This window comes from Euleptes europaea, chromosome 18, assembly GCF_029931775.1.
Source record: "Euleptes europaea isolate rEulEur1 chromosome 18, rEulEur1.hap1, whole genome shotgun sequence".
In the NCBI taxonomy this organism is placed as follows: Eukaryota; Metazoa; Chordata; class Lepidosauria; order Squamata; family Sphaerodactylidae; genus Euleptes; species Euleptes europaea.
Genome location: NC_079329.1, coordinates 34,497,440 through 34,513,982, shown reverse-complemented (window position 1 = coordinate 34,513,982; position 16,543 = coordinate 34,497,440). Strand labels below are relative to the sequence as shown.

The 16,543-nt window shown below is 44.8% G+C and overlaps 1 protein-coding gene and 1 pseudogene across 2 annotated transcripts in view; both read left to right on the top strand.

Moving 5' to 3' along the window:
• Positions 1–16,543, top strand: part of CDC27 (cell division cycle 27) — a 38,437-nt gene continuing 21,894 nt past the window's right edge. For both annotated transcript variants that reach the window (XM_056863216.1, XM_056863215.1), the window contains exons 1-5: positions 1–75; positions 10,521–10,596; positions 11,334–11,481; positions 11,997–12,122; positions 14,259–14,356. In XM_056863216.1, the coding sequence (XP_056719194.1) occupies positions 49–75; positions 10,521–10,596; positions 11,334–11,481; positions 11,997–12,122; positions 14,259–14,356 (475 nt within the window). In that variant the 5' untranslated portion in view covers positions 1–48. The remainder of the gene's footprint in view (positions 76–10,520; positions 10,597–11,333; positions 11,482–11,996; positions 12,123–14,258; positions 14,357–16,543) is intronic.
• On the top strand, positions 14,920–14,993 carry LOC130491009 (U6 spliceosomal RNA; annotated as a pseudogene).

Here is a 16,543-nt window from a genome sequence, read left to right as displayed (position 1 = left end):
CCCACCTCCCTCATCCGGGTCCTGTCCCTGAGGGGGAGCCGGGGCAGGATGACTGTGCTGCAGGAGCCCGTCCAGGTACCGACCCCGGCGGCGAGAGGCCTCGGCTGGGACAGCCAGGGAGGGGGGCCCCGAGGGGTGGGGGGGAGGAGCAGGAAGGCCCCCGTCTCTCCCCCCCCCGCACACACTCTCTGTCCTGACAGGACGCGGGACCCCCTTTGCCCCCCCCAATTGGCATGGGGGGGGGGCGTTGTGCAGCTCGACTCTGCAACCAGACCCCCCTTCCCCTGTGTCTCTCACACCTCCCCCCCCCATCCTCAGCCAATGTCCCCCCTTCTCTGGAAAGATCCCAGCTTTCTTTAAACAAAACAAAAAAAAATTTAATGGTGTCCCCCCACATCGTCTTCTCAGTCGCCCCTCGTCCACTGTTGGCCTTCATCCGTCTCCCCCACCCCCAACCACAAAAGTGACCTTTTGCCTCTTTTTATCCCTTTCCTTTTTCCTTTCCTTTCATCCCTGAGAAGCTCCTTGATCCATTGATCTTGAGCAGCATATCTCTAGTGATGGAGGGATACAAGGACCGAAACCAATCTTGCCACTGACAATGTCGCCTTGGGGTCCCTGTCGCTTAGTCAAAAAAGGCATTATGTCAGTCACAGAGGCATTGGGGTTTGTATATTAAAAGGGGGGAAATGTAGTGCGATCGAAGTTCCTCGTAAAAGCGGCCTTCCAAAAGGGCATGGGCTAAGGAGTCGATAGAGCCAGAAGAGCAAGGGCCGATCCTGTCTGAGTAGGGTATATTCAGAATTCTGCCCTGCATTACCATAGAAGGGTTAGCATTCAATCTAGCCAAGCAAAAAGCTCTACAGAGACGAGGAGTACCTTTTTATTCCAAAAAGGGCAAGAGTCGAGTAGCACCTTAAAGACTAACAAAAATATTTTCTGGTAGGGTATGAGCTTTCGTGAGCCACATCTCACTTCTTCAGATACAGCTAGAATGTCATTCTAGCTGTATCTGAAGAAGTGAGCTGTGGCTCACGAAAGCTCATACCCTACCAGAAAATATTTTCGTTAGTCTTTAAGGTGCTACTCGACTCTTGCCCTTTTTGACTACTGCAAACAGACTAACACGGCTACCCACTGTGAATTATCTTTTTATTCCAGTGTTTGTTCCCTTTTCCACTCCTTGGGAGAAGCATTCCCGTCTTCCCAAATGAGGCTCCTCTGGGCTTATTGTATTTATGTTATCGGTTTGGGGGGGCTCCCTGTGGTCTCCTGTCCAGAATAACTCCTTGGCAACGAAGGAACATCACAAAAATCATATACTGCTGCTTCCCCCCCCCCACCCATGACTAACCCAACCTTTCCCATACTTGCATATGTATCAATATCCCTTATCATAAATGCATTTGATTTTTTGTTTTAGTTTGTTTATTTAAGGTGCTACTCGACTCTTGCCCTTTTTGACTACTGCAAACAGACTAACACGGCTACCCACTGTGAATTATCTTTTTATTCCAGTGTTTGTTCCCTTTTCCAGTCCTTGGGAGAAGCCTTCCCGTCTTCCCAAATGAGGCTCCTCTGGGCTTATTGTATTTATGTTATCGGTTTGGGGGGCTCCCTGTGGTCTCCTGTCCAGAATAACTCCTTGGCAACGAAGGAACATCACAAAAATCATATACTGCTGCTTCCCCCCACCCACCCACCCATGACTAACCCAACCTTTCCCATACTTGCATATGTATCAATATCCCTTATCATAAATGCATTTGATTTTTTGTTTTAGTTTGTTTATTTTAGATATTTATACCCCGCTTTTCTCCTCCTTGGGGAGCCAAAGCAGCTTGCAAACGTCTTCCTCTCTTCCATTTTATCCTCACAACAGCAACCCTGTGAGATAGGTTAGGCAGGCAGAGAGTGACCCTGCAAGCTTGCATGGAGCAGTGGGCGTTTGCACCTGGGTCTCCCGGATCCTGTCTGAGACTATCCTCTTATTAATTTATTTTCCTTTTCTGGCCTTTGCCTTACGCTCACCCTTTCTTCCCACCGCCCAGGACTTTATCATGCAGGGAAGGAGTATTCTGCTTTGTATCCTGCCCTCTCCCCTTTTGTCCAATTGAACAATCTTCCAATGATCTAGGAGCTTATGCTTATCCTGAAGAAGACCCCATATTATCAGCTCATCCTCTGCATCTTGGAGAAGTGCGTAGCCATGCTTACAGCAATATTTCAAGACTGTAATATAGCCCGCATGATGTTTTCAGGTGGCATCTTTGTTGAGCTGAAAAGATTCAAAAGTTTTAGGAGCCTAGCTGTCTAAGCAGCTGGGATTTTTCCAGTGTTCAGTATAAGCAGCTTTTCTTTGCTGCATTACAATGGAATTGTAATATATAGTTCTTCCACATCCCACTTTTTTTGTAACCTCAGCACCACAAATATCCCATGTCCATGGATTCCTTTAAATGTGTACCCATTCCACAGCCATCACACACACACAACCTTCTTAGTCCATACATTGACTTGATTGATCCTTATTTATTAGTTTAGAATTCAGTGCCTTATTCTTCAGAAAGGTAGAATTAAAACACTTAAAATTATAAACATTAAATCTGTTAATGAACAATGTAAAAGTTAGCAAGGTAAAATCATACATTAGCAACAAGGATTAAAAAACCTTAGAGCATATAATGTTCTGTAATCTTTATTGTCTCTCCTAAACATCTCAAACAAGGATTCACGTTCATCTGGAAGACTCTTGGGCTCAGATTGTTGCAGGTCTTCATTGAGAGAATTGCGGGGTAGCTGCCAAGATCAGCTTTTGTGACGCACCTGGTGAAGAGTTGTGTGTGAATCAAATGCTTGCATAGTCCTGCTATTGTGATTGTCATAATGTAATATAGACTTTCTAAGGAAGAAAATTGCCAAAAAGGCAGAAATCTCACTGACTCATCTTCCACAATCATTGCAGTATCAGAGGGTTTATGTTTTGATCAAAAAAAGAAATCTGTTTTATTTGTTTGTTTGCAGTCATTGGATACCTTGTAATACTTGTTTCTGGGTCTCAGAACACAGTTAAATGTTGTGTTCCACTTCCCCCAAGGAAGAGGGAAGGGAATGTGAATTTCCTTTCAGCTGCACAGGCTTGAAGGGCTGCTCTCCTTGTGATTTTACGAGTAGTCTGTTTGAAGTTTGTGGCCTTCTTTAATGCTGCTGTTGGCCATCTTGATTCTAGAGCCTGTGTGGTGGTGTGGTTAAGAGCACTGGTTTGGAGTGGTGGACTCTGATCTATCTAGAGAACTGGGTTTGATTCCCCACTCCTCCACATGAGGGGCAGATGCTAATCTGATGAACTGGATTTGTTTCCCCACTCCTACACATGAAGCCAGCTGGGTGACCTTGGGCTAGTCACAGCTCTCTCAGCCTCACCTGCCTCTCAGGGTGTCTGTTGTGGGGAGGGGAAGAGAAAGTGATTGTGAGCCGGTTTGATTCTTCCTTAAGTTGTAGAGAAAGTCGGCATATAAAAATAACTCTTCTTCTTCTAGTCTAATATTTATATCCAGTGTTGGCATTTGCTGTTGGTACTCTTTTATCGGTTAGTATAGTAAAAGCCCTCTTGCAAATGGTGTCCTAAGTCCTAATGCCTTTTATTTTTCTTTGATACTTAGCATAGATTCTGTCATTTTCACTGCCTTCGAGCAGTAGCCACACTTATGGTTTCTTGCAGTGCTTCCAGTAGTAGCACAGTCATAGATTCTTATTGGACAGGCAGCCAGGATGTGGAGAGATACTATGGATGGTAACCACCTGTGGCTCAACTGCTACTGATACAGCCATAAGCAGTAGTAATGATAGGCTTGGCAGCAGCTTCCTCTCCTCTGAGGATGAATATGAATCCTTCTGTCTATTAGCTGTAGTGCTGGAACCCTTTGAACAAGAAGGCGAAAAGTTGGTTTTTGTACCCCCTTTTTCTCTACCGTAAGGATTCTCAAAGCAGCTTACAATTGTCTTCCCTCCCCCCCCCCCAACAGGCACCTTGTGAGGTAGGTGGGACTGAGAGAATTCTGAGAGAACTGGGCCAAGGTCACCCAGCAGGCTTCATGTGGAGGAGTGGGGAATCAAGGCTGGTCCAGTGTAGCTTTCTGTGTGGTGGTATTACAAGTGCTGACATAGTATGCTTTCAGGGTGTGGGAAAATAGTTTCGATTTCTAGGTTCCAGAATCAAGCTTTTGAGGCCCTGCATCAAAGTGTATAGGCACTTGCCCTGTGTGGTTGGGAAGGTAGAGATGTCAGCCTCATGTTTTTAAGTATTCTGGACAATCAGGACCCTGAAGTTTCTCCCTCTGAGGAACAGGCATCTTGATTGGGTGATTCTCGCTGCTTGCCAGTGGAGGCAGGAACTAATTTCTACTTCCTGTCCCTCTGGCAGAAATCTCTCACTCATCTTCAGTTTCTGGTCCTGCCTCGACCGGGGAAGGGTACTTGGAGAGCTCTCTCCAAGACCTTTAGAGTTAGGATAGGCAATAGCAAACTTTTTCTTTACCCTTTTTCTTCCTGCCTAAATTCCTTTACAACCCTACCTGTTCCTTAGCCAATCCCCCCTTCTACAACTTCTTTGCCTTTTATTCTTCCGTCTGCCCACTCCCCCCCCCATCTTCTATTCCTAAACGGGGCAGTCGGGGAAGACAACATAGCTGAAGGAGCAGACTGTCAGGCCGAAGAGGTCCTATCAGAGGAGGATTTTGACGACTGTGGGCTTACTCGCAAGGAGCAGGAGCCCCACGGCCACTCCACCAGCCGAAAACGCACCTCCTCACAGTGGCAATATAGCAGAGAGGAGGAGGACGCGCAAAAGAGAAAGTGTCCCGACGGGCCTGTGGCTTTTGGCGCGAAATCGAAGCAGGCGACCAAACCGCCCTCCAGCACCTCCTGTTCAGCCCTAGCGGCAACAAGGGAATAATTACAGGCACTGAGACATCGGCAGAACTGGAGACTTTGGGTGGTAATGTAACCCCCTCTTCCCTCGGGAGTGTGGCGGGGAACAGGGTTGTCTCTCATGCCGAGCTATTTGATGTCATGGGGTGGGCCATGAGGGAGCACCTACAAACTCTACAGAATATGGTGCCCCCCAGGGTTTCAGGGTGCCAGTGCCCTGCGGCAGTATGTCATCAGGCCCCCTCAGCTGGGCCCAAGTGGAACTCAAACACCGGGGCCCACTGAGGCAGCAAGAAAGCAGGCACCACAAGAGCCTCATTCTGATGCCAACTCCCTTCATCCAGACTCTGAAGTTGAGGAAAGGAAGGAGGGAGAGTTCTAGGTTGAGTGCAATGGGCCAGATTCTATTCCCGCCCTTTGCAGTGGCTCCTCCGCCCCTTCCAGAAGCAGATATTGAAGGAGGACCCTTTGATTCACCTTTTGTTGCAAGTGCGCAGGAGTCTTCACTGGTGGACGGTCCCCTCCAACCTAAACAAAGGGCAAGTCTACCTGCATGAGAACCCAGTCCAGATATATACAGATGCGAGCTTGGAAGGCTGGGGAGCGACCCTGCAGGGACAGCCCAAGGTCAATGGAATCAAGAGGCGAGATCCCTTCACATCAATCAGCTAGAGATCAGAGCCATCAGGAGAGCTCTGTCTTCCTTCAGCCCTTCTCTACAGAACAAGCACGTGTTGATCAGGACCATCAACACCACTGCGAAGGCCCATATCAACAAGGAAGGAGGCTCTCAATCATCAAACCTACATCGGGAGGTACAGCCCATCCTGCAGTGGGCAGAGAGACACCTTCTTTCCCTGAAGGCAGAACACATCCAGGGATCCCAGAGTATTCACGCGGACTGGTTGAGCCGACAATGGGTGGATGAAGGGGAATGGTCTCTTCCCAGGGACGTCTTCCAGCAGATAGTCAACAGGTTCCGTTCCCCCCTGGTGGACCTCTTTGCCTCTCTGACAGACAGCTGGAGCACTTTTACTCCAGGTAATGCCACCCAGACGCGGAGCAAACAGATGCCCTACTGGCCCCCTGGCCAAACGTTCTACGGAAGTAATGTGTTTGCTTCCGCCAACGCAGCTTTTGTGAGGAGAGTGCTGCAGTAAGAAGATTCATAACTCCCACCCAATATTACAGACAGCTCTTGGAGGTCCCAATCAAGTTACCTGTTCCTCAGAGGGAGAAGGATACCCTGGCTACTCACCATGAGGGTCCTTTCTCATCTGAGGTATAAGGGCATCTTGCCCGCCCGGAGTAAATCAACAACTCTCTCTCGGCAGTCAGGGGAAAATTGGGCACTTTTCTCTGCGCTAATCACTCTATTATTCTTGATATTCTTACAGTTGTAAACACGTTAACTAGAGTTTTTTACGTTATTGCAAGTTACAGTTTGTTAGCAGGGTTGTGAGTTCCTGTCATTAGAAACTTGGCAAGTCTGGAAACTGAAGATGAGTGGGAGATTCCTGCCAGAGGGACAGGAAGTAGAAATTAGTTCCTGCCTCCCCGGGCAAGCAGCGAGAATCACCCAATCAAGATGCCCTTATACCTCAGAGGAGAAAGGACCCTCACAGTGAGTAGCCAGGATGCCCTTCTCCAGGCTATGTACTTGTAACAAATGGGACTGGTTGTCACAATCATAGCAGGTCCTAAGAATTCAAGCTTCCTAGATTGGGCATAGTTGTGCTCATCGCTTCACTCCTGCTTATGACACCAGCCTAACTATCTCATTTTCCCCCTCCTCTCTGTTATGGAGCAGGCTTTGGATTACTGTGCAGAAGGTCCAGTTTGGCCTGTGTTCGAAATGGAAGACAGGAGCACAAATTTCCCTTCTGCTGTGATCTTACCTCACAGGTGGGCTGCTGTCCCTTAACCCCAGCCCCTCACCTGCAAGATGAGGACAGTAATAACTTGTTCATTCCTGAGAAAGTATTGAGAATGCTGTGAGTACTTAGGACCAAGCAAGGTTGCTTCTGCGAGGAGGTTTTTCTCTGGTTTGGCATCCACACAATGCTGTCTCCAATTGTCCACTTTGTTTGCTCCTGCTTTATGCACACTTTCCCAAACCTGGTTTGGCTAAAAGCTGCATTCATAGTGTCTTGTATACTGTGTGGATAGGAAGGTGAGCATTTCAGCTGGTGGTGAGGACAAAACTCTCTGTAAATGAGGCTGCCCTGGGCCTTGAAATAAAATGTGTCTGTTTGGTTTATTGACTGGGTCAGCCACACTTGTATTAAATAAAATGTAGCTACTAAACAACCTACAAATAAGGCCAGGTGGGTGACCTTGGGCTAGTCACAGCTCTCTCAGCCCCACCTACCTCACAGGGTGTCTTGTGGGGAGGGGAAGGGAAGGTGATTGTAAGCCGGTTTGATTCTCCCTCAAGTGGTAGAGAAAGTCGGCATATAAAAACCAACTCTTCTTCTAACCTGTGACTTGTGCATGTATTATTTCGTTTCCCTCCTTTTTCTCTTTTTAGCTGTTGCACAGAGAAGTCTGAGTTTTTGCACAGATTACAAAATCTGTAAATCTTTCAGAATTAGAGACCCTCACCCCTTTTAAAAAGAAGAAAACCAAGTAGCTTAGATAATTAGCAGGAGGAAACATGGATACATGTGGCTGAAATTAAGGCAGGGCCCTACGTGGTCTGGGGTAAAACTGCTGCTCTTCACCTGTTGCAGCTTCTCATACTTTCCCTCCACATCCCTGATAAATTTTGAATTATTCAATTAAGTGCATGTGCATTAATTACACAGATTGTTCTTGGCTTTCTTAATGGGCTGTTATGGCAGAAATGGGTTTGGGGAGGGTTGTTGAATGGCAGCCGCCCCTGAAAAATAGTTTTGCCTGTCCCACATCTGTAGAAATAGTCCTGCTGCAAATGAAAGGTTTGTGAGGCTTCAGCATACCTGTCTGCTGTATAATAAGGAGAGCAGAGAGGACTTTAACCCCTGGTGAAAGATACAAAATAGATAAGGAGGTCCTTCGCTAGCCTAATTTGTGTTGATGGAAGTCCGTGCTAGCTTTCTGAGATGCATGAAGAGATTTATATACATCCTGTATGATCTTTTAATTGATTCTCGCCTGGCTTTTGCAGGGCAGTCCTATGCAGAGTTACACTCTTCTAAATTCATTGAATTCAGTGAACTTAGGTATAGCTCTGCTTAGGCTTGCATTGTAAATCAGATTAGAGTCTGCAAAAAGAATGAGCAAGTTGCAGTGGTCCAGGAGCAAGCTAGGCCAAGTGGCTCCTGTGTCCCCTCAAGCCAGCCACTGCTTGGTCCTCCCTGCTCTGATCTAGCCAGCGACACACAGGTGCTGGCTGCCTCATTGGCTTCTCCTACACCACTGCCATTGGCAGAAGTGCCATAGGTGAGTCAGTACCAGTCAGTGGTGCCACCAGCCAGGTCTGAGCTGAGTGGACCGTGCAGCCCTGGCAGAGTTATGGATAGGGATGTGCATATCAGGTTTACCGACCTGAAAATAAACAAAAAAAGGTATTTCGACTTTTTCCAGGTTTATTTGGGGTCGAATAATGAAATAGAGAATAAAGCCTAAGCCGGATAGCCGATCGCCGAATCAGCCGAATAGGTATTTGGCATATTTGGCCTTCGGCTTTCCCAAGGCTTTTCTCTATAGGATTTTTTTTGAGGAGCTCTGGAGGCGGGGGGGGGGGCAGTCCCTTGCAGCTACCCTGAAAATTGGAAACTCTACCTCTAAAAATGCCCCCACAGGAGATCCTTAAAAACAATTCTCACATATACTCTGATGTTATGGGTGACCATATTAACATCAGAGAATACGTATTAACATCAGAGACTACATGAGGATTTTTTTAGAAGCTCCTGTGGGGCCATTTTGAGAGGTAGCCGCAAGGGACCGTCCTTGCATGAACCCTAAAGTTAGGACAGGGAGTCCAATGTTATGGCCCCTGAAGGCATCGCCCCCTTCTCCATAGAAAAGCATTGTGAAATTCTATGGAGAAGGGGGTGACCCCTTCGGAGGCCCATAAAATCGGACCCCCTGACCCAAACTTTACCAAGCTTCGGGTTTCATGCAAGGCGAGTCCCTTGTAGCTACTCTGAAAATTTGGAACCTCTAAAAATGCCCCCTCAGGAGCTTAGCAAAAAACTCCCATGGACTAATATGGACCTGGATTTTTTCAGGAAAACCTAAAGAAACCCCTTAATATCCATTTACTAGTATGGGTATTCAGCTTATTTCAGGTTTCCCCCAAAAAATCAGGTCCAATAAACCCAAACCCAAAATTTACTGATTTTTTTTTTTTGGCACAGCCATAGTTATGGGGCCTGCTTGCCCCTGCCTTATAGTGGCCTGTGGTTCCCAAATATTTCAGTTCTGCATTATACTTTTTTGTAAAACTAACCTATACTTCAAATCCACTCTCTCCTCTGCATCCTGACTTGTTAGCATTTTTTGGCTAGCTGATTTACCTCCCATTTCATTTCAGTGTGGCTGAAAGGAAATTGAAAGAGACGAGAAATTTTGGAAGAAGTCCTTTGTTCATTGAGATTGAAGAAAGAGTAAGACTATGGGGAAAATACATGTTACTTCTGAATAGTCATTAGTCTTTTTACCCCTATTTGTAATAAAATGTGGCATAATGGTTAGAGTGTTGGACAAGGATCTGGGGGATCCAGGTTCGGATCCCCACTCTGCCATGGAAGCTTACTTGGGTGAACTTGGGCCAGTCAAGCACTCTCATCCTAACCTGCCAGGGTTGTTGTCAGGTTAAAATGGAGAGAGGAGAACAATGTAAGCTGGTGTGGGTCTCCATTTGGGGAGCAAGGTGAGGTAAATATGAAATAAATGAAATGGGGGGTTGTTGAGGGGAGACGCTCAAGGCCATACCGTGTAAGGTTTTCTTGTGGCCCAATCCACATGACATGGTGCATCATATTCTGGGCGGCTGGGTGTGCTACTAATGCACGGCTTTGGTTGCCACTCTTGGTCAGCTCCTTTCATTCAAACCCACAATAAGTATCTGCAGTTAGGCCTGCTTTTTAGCCAATTCCCCCCCCCCCCCCTCAGTGGCTTAAAATTACAGTACCTAAAATAATTCACAGTGGGGAGCCATGTTAGTCTGTTTGCAGTAGTCAAAAAGGGCAAGAGTCCAGTAGCACCTTAAAGACTAACAAAAATATTTTCTGGTAGGGTATGAGCTTTCGTGAGCCACAGCTCACTTCTTCAGATACTTCAGATACTTCAGATACTGAAGAAGTGAGCTGTGGCTCACAAAAGCTCATACCCTACCAGAAAATATTTTTGTTAGTCTTTAAGGTGCTACTGGACTCTTGCCCTTTTTGAGTACCTAAAATAGTTAGAATGAGTTGTTGCAGAAATTGTGGTATAATGGAGTGAATGTGGAAAGTAAAAATAATTTGATTTTGCAATCAAATGAAACAATTATTTTTTTTGGCTAGCAAGCACACTGAAAGAGAGTTTAAAGAAGTGCAGTTTTTTGTTTTTGCTTCTCTGAATAGGCTAATCTTCCTTTTCTTTTACTCGCCCCAATGCAGGCTGCTATATGGCAAGCACTTAACCACTATTCTTATCGGGATGCAGTGTTCCTGGCAGAGAGGCTGTATGCAGAAGGTATGCACATCCTATGGTGCTGTGTTTGTGCTTTCTATGAATTTTTCTAGGTGGTATTTTAGCTTTGTTCATTAAGTTATAACGTGGAGATTGGTAGTACATTCAGCAGCATGGACTGATTTAAAAAGCAGTCTGTCACCCTCAATGCCCAATTTCAATAATTGATTTACATTTTTTAAAATGCCAGTTATAGTTAAACATTTCCTAACAGTTGTGCACATAAAGATAGGAATATCACAAAAACATCAGAACCATGAGACCTAAAGACCATGGGACTCCCCAGACACTGAAAAATATTACTTCATAAATAAACAAGGACTTCAGAATAGCTTGATGAAGGCTGGATATGCTTCAGGAGGCACAGAACACTGAGAGCAACTGAGTGACGAGTAAAGGAATTGGGGTGGTGGTGGCCTGCTTAAATCCCAAAATTGCTTATACAGTCCTGGAGGGGGGAGGTTAGGTGTGAGGTTTTTTTTGAAATAGTTCCTTACCCTCCCCTGCAATGTGAGGTCACAGCTTGTACCGATTTCAAACTGAATAGACCCTTTATACATCCTCAGCATACTTTTTGTTAGTAGATAAAAGGTTAGGAAATAATATTAAAAGGGGCCATGGCCACATATGGCAGAGTCCTAAACCTACATAATTAAAGGCCAAATTTGTGGCTTAACTGCTTCCACCCCAAACATCAATGACTGCAGGATGCTGAATGTTTTCTTCCCCCATTTCTTCAGTGCATTCAGAAGATGCCCTGTTCTTACTGGCAACCTGTTACTATCGCTCTGGAAAGGCCTACAAGGCATACAGGCTTCTTAAAGGACACAGTTGTACCACCCCGCAGTGTAAATATTTGCTTGCCAAGTGCTGCGTTGACCTCAGCAAGTAAGTTGCACTTTCAGTTTGTCAGTACTGTTGGGAGTTGTAGTTTTTTAAAAAATTAAGTGATGCCATTCGCTGATGCTTTAGGCCTAAGGAGTGTCACATAACAGAAATTTATTTCTGTTCTTCAATGTGGACCTAATAAACAAATGGCCCTTTGTCTAGAGATAACCAAGGATAATACTAACTGAAAGTAAGCAACCTCCCAGCACCACAGCTAGATTTTGTGGGGAGGGGGGGAATCGAGTTGCTCTAAAGTCCCCTGTCATGCGCACAACAGTTCTGTGAAACAAGTTATTGTTCCAATTCAAGAATGGGGGAACTGCAGCTGAGGGCGTGCACTCCATTTGCAGAAGAACTGGGATTTAGCTGCAGTCCCAGGGCTAACATCCACTTTGCTCCTCTCTGTTCTTTGTTTGTTTTGTTACTACTAATAATTTTCTGCTCAAGGCTTCATCTGTATGAACAAAGATAGATAGATAGATAGATACTAATAATTTTTACTGTCTTTTAAATAGACTTGCAGAAGGAGAGCAGATCTTATCTGGTGGTGTGTTCAACAAACAGAAAAGCCACGATGACATCGTGACAGAGTTTGGTGACTCTGCATGCTTCACGCTTTCGCTCCTGGGACATGTGTACTGGTATGTCTGCGGTGTTTTTCTTCTTCTTATCCCTCCTTGCTCCCCACCCTTCCATTCCTGCTCTTTGCAGGCTCATGAGTAGATTCTTTGGTGATGGACAGGCACAGCCCTTTTAATAGACCAATAATCTGTATAGTTTTCAAATACAGTTAGAAAATATCTCACACTTCAGAATGTTGCTGCCCCATGGAATAAAAATCCCCAGGACTGTAACACTCCATGGATCAGAGAATCACCCAGCTATTAGGAGTTCTCTGTTCTTTTCATAGGCAGGAGTTATCTTGTACCTCAGGCCCAAGCATGGAGAATGGTAGAAATGACTGCATTTTACCAGGGCCTGGAGGAGGGGTCTGGCTTGGGCAGCAGGCCAATTACCATGATATGGGCTGCTTCTGCACCACAGTGATTCTCCACATAGCTCTTGCTGCTTCAAATCTAAAAGCATTCTCAATGGCAACAGACTGTCCACATGGCAGTTTCCCCTCATATTTTCCTTGCTTCAGCCTCCTGGGTCTGTCGTTTTCCTCCACCTCACTACCACCAGAAAGTTTTTTTTAGGGGGGGGGGGCTTCTTAAAAAATGGGCAATTGCTCGGTTGTTACAGCATAACATTATGATAGTATATTGAATGTACAGCTTTTATTTCCTAAAAAGTAAATCTCTAGCCCTTTGTGTAGAAAAGTATAAGGATTTCACCTTTCCCTTTATAATTCCGCAGGGAAAAGGGGTAGATGCTTTAAAAAAATTGAAAACCAGGAATTCAGGAAAACTAGCAGATTGTGTAAATATGTTACGTTATTGCACTGTAGACCTAGCAGTTAACACACACATACACAGCAAAAGCCCTCTGATGGTGTGTGTATGTGGGGGGGTGTTGGTAGCTGTGGGGTGCTGAAACAAGGAACATGGCACCAATGTGGACAGGGCTTTGAAAAACACACACCTTCCAGTCCACACAGTATGCAAAAGTGCTTTGACACTGAGATTTCCAAAAATATCTGATCAAATCAGGCTTGAGAAAGAAATCAACAAAACAGGAGGAAAACCTGGAAAGTGGACAGCTAAGGCAACAGGCCATATGGAAAATCCTGTCACACTGGAGTAAAATATCAGTGAGAAATCTACCATAAACTGTTGATGTCATTTCAGAAGCAAATAGTACTTTTATTTCCTGACTCGCCAGTATGAATGGTATGGGCTCAGAGGACTGAGGAAACCATACAAGCTTGTAGTGGGCCTGCAGAAATGAGGCTTGGTTGTGCTTGATCAAAGGCCAGAGTTCTTCAAAAAGCATCATGCCTTTAACTGGAGATGCTGGGGATTGAACCTGGAACTTTCTGCATGCCAAGCAGAGGCTCTACCACTGAGCCACACCCCCTCCCCAATGAAGATCTTCTTAAAGAAACTTTTTTAAAAAGCAGAACACATGCTGGTAATCCAAGGAAAGGAAGGCTTCTAGTAGTCCTGCAACCACTTAAGGAGACTTTTCAAATAATAAATATCAACCAAACCCTCTAACTTCAGCTTTTAGTTTTAACTTTAGTTTTCCTCAGCATCTAGTTGAAAACATGCAGGTCTTCAGTTCCTCATACATAATCTCTATTTTTAAGGAATCAAGATTAACTACTTCCTCTGTGACAGCAGTAGTTTTGGTGTACAGCGTAAATTGCCAGAATCTTCAGACAAAACATGAAGTGTTTTCTGAACAGAATAAAGACCAAATCTAAGATTTCATTATTCCAATGTCATGTTGTCTATCTTTCCCTCTGGAGAGGGACAGGGTCTCATCCCCTGATAATTTGCTGAACTTCAAAGGCACTTGAAAGTAGGGAGAAGGCTTCTCCTAAGCCTAGAGAAAAACGCTGGCTCCCTCTCAACCTTGCCCTGCACTTCCGAGATGCTCCAAGGGTTTCACGTGCCTCTGAACCACAGTGTAAGTTCTGAGAAGGTCTACTCCTCTGTCACTGGTCCTCCCATCCCCCAAAAGGCTTGCTGATGATGATATTTTGGGAGTTATTTGCCCAAGTCATGGGCAATTTTTGTTTTGTTTTTCTGTGTTAGTTTTTTTTTCTCTTGATGAACACTCCTCAACTTGGTTTAGCAAGTAAAACTATAACATGCTTTTTTTTCTTACAGCAAGACAGATCGGCTTGCCAAAGGATCTGAATGTTACCAAAAGAGCCTTAGCTTAAATCCTTTCCTGTGGTCCCCTTTTGAATCACTATGTGAAATAGGTAGGTTTTGCTCAGCTCCTTTCGTGGGAACAGATGAGTTCTTGCTACTAAATCTTGTCCTCAGGAATGAAGGTGTCTGTTCAGAAGCGGGGCAGAACCACAAAGGGAATTTAATTCAGGCCTCCCTTTCATTTCTTGTACAATAGTAGAACAGGAGCTGGAAAATACTTTTTTGCAATTGTGTTTAAAGCTTCTTCCTTTGAGGTTATCATTATATCTGAGATTGGTGAAGACTGAAAAATGTTGCTTCTGGGTGCTTTCTTTCCTCTGTCTCTGAAACTAGCTCCCTTGTTTTTCATTAAACTGCTGATGTCCAAGCTGTATCTTTATCTTGTTTAAATTTTGAATCTAATTAGTGTATTTGTGTCTGTGCGTGTGTGCACGCACGTTTCATATTGGTGAGTGAAAGCAGCTAGCTGTGTAGCACCATTAGCAGGTTGCAGACAACCCATGAAGCATGCTTGGCTTTTCCCTGCCTGCTTCAATTCAAGTCTTTGCTTGTCATGGCCAACAGCCCTGGAATTTGCTTGCTTGATTCCTTGTAGCTTGCTTGCACTACACTTGATCTTAGCCAATAGGCAGCACATATACTAAAGTTGGAACAATACAGAGAAGATTAGCATGGTCCCTGCACAAGTTAAAAACAGCTATTTGCTTGCCCTGGGCCTTTAAGGGTAATCTTCCTTCCTATTTGGATTCTCTGGTTAGTCTAAAGTTAATAGAACCTTTATACACTCAAGATTTAATTGCCCCCTTTCACTGGTTTTGCTGGGCCGTCTGCTCTCTTTTTCAGACCGGCTGTGTCGTTGCCCTCTTCAGCCAGTGGACTTCTTGGTACATATCCATTTGCAATGCCCTTATGTGTCCCAACTTATGCTAAAATGGATTATGCTGTGTCTTAATAAATGGTCCACATTTTCTCAAGCAACTTTAGAGCAAATGGTTCATAGAATCATAGAGTTGGAAGGGTCCACCACGGTCATCTAGTCCAACCCCCCGCACAATGCAGGAAATTAACAGCTACCTCCCCCCCACAAGGTTCAGTTCCTTTCAGAGGACTCTGAACTCCAGTGTACTTATTTTGTTGCTCATCTTTTAGAGGCTGCAGAGAAGAGTCGAAAGGAGATGTTTTAGATATGGGTCTTATTTAAGTTTTATTGTTTTATTGTTCAAGACCTTGGTCTAAGAACAGGGGGAGAAAAAGAAAGTGCCTTACTTGCATCAGAACCAATGGTTTCAGTGGACTTGCTTTCTCAACCTACCTCCTGAACATTCCTGGTTTATGCATGTAAGCTAGTATGTTCCAGCATATTTAGAGCGTTAGAGCGGTTCCTCAGTGGCACAGTCTTCCTCGGGAGGTGGTAAGCTCTCCTTCCCTGGAGGTTTTTAAGAAGAGGTTAGATGGCCATCTGTCAGCAATGCTGATTCTGTGACCTTAGGCAGATGATGAGAGGGAGGGCATCTTGGCCATCTTCTGGTCACTAGGGGTGTGGAGGAGGGAGGTAGTTGTGAATTTCCTGCATTGTGCAGGGGTTTGGACTTGATGGCCCTGGTGGTCCCTTCCAACTCTATGATTCTATGATTTGTTATGAATTGTCAAACAGTAAAAATATTGCTGGTCTGCAAGTTAACATCAAGTGGGTATGTAAAGTCCCTGCAGTGTTCTTAATTTTTAAAATGACTTCTAGTCTAGAGCAGGAGTGCATGTGTTACTTGTACTTATTCATTACTTCAGGGAACTGCCTACTAGGGCAGGTCACGCAGTACCTTTTAATTTGGACTAATAGTTGTCTAAAATGTTGAATGAAAGCTTTTTATTGCAATCTTTTAAGACTGGACTTTTTTGTTTGTTTTTAAAATGGAATTCAAATGCTAAAATTTTGGGAATGTTCTTTCACCTGGCTGTCCCATATCTGCAAGCTTCTTCACTCCCAAGATGTAGGAAGGGAGTTGATATAGATCCTGAACTGAATTAAACAGGCCACAATTTTCAAATTTCACTGAGCAGGAAGGGTATGTCCAACAAAGGCCATTAGCCCTAATAGCTAAAGGAAAATTCATTATTTAATTTGTATTCCTAATACTGAGGACCAACAGCAGGACATAGGACAAGCACCTCCATTCCCACTTCTGATTTTTCCGAAGGTATCAATGAATGAGACTTGACTGTTGACAGAAGTAAGTTTT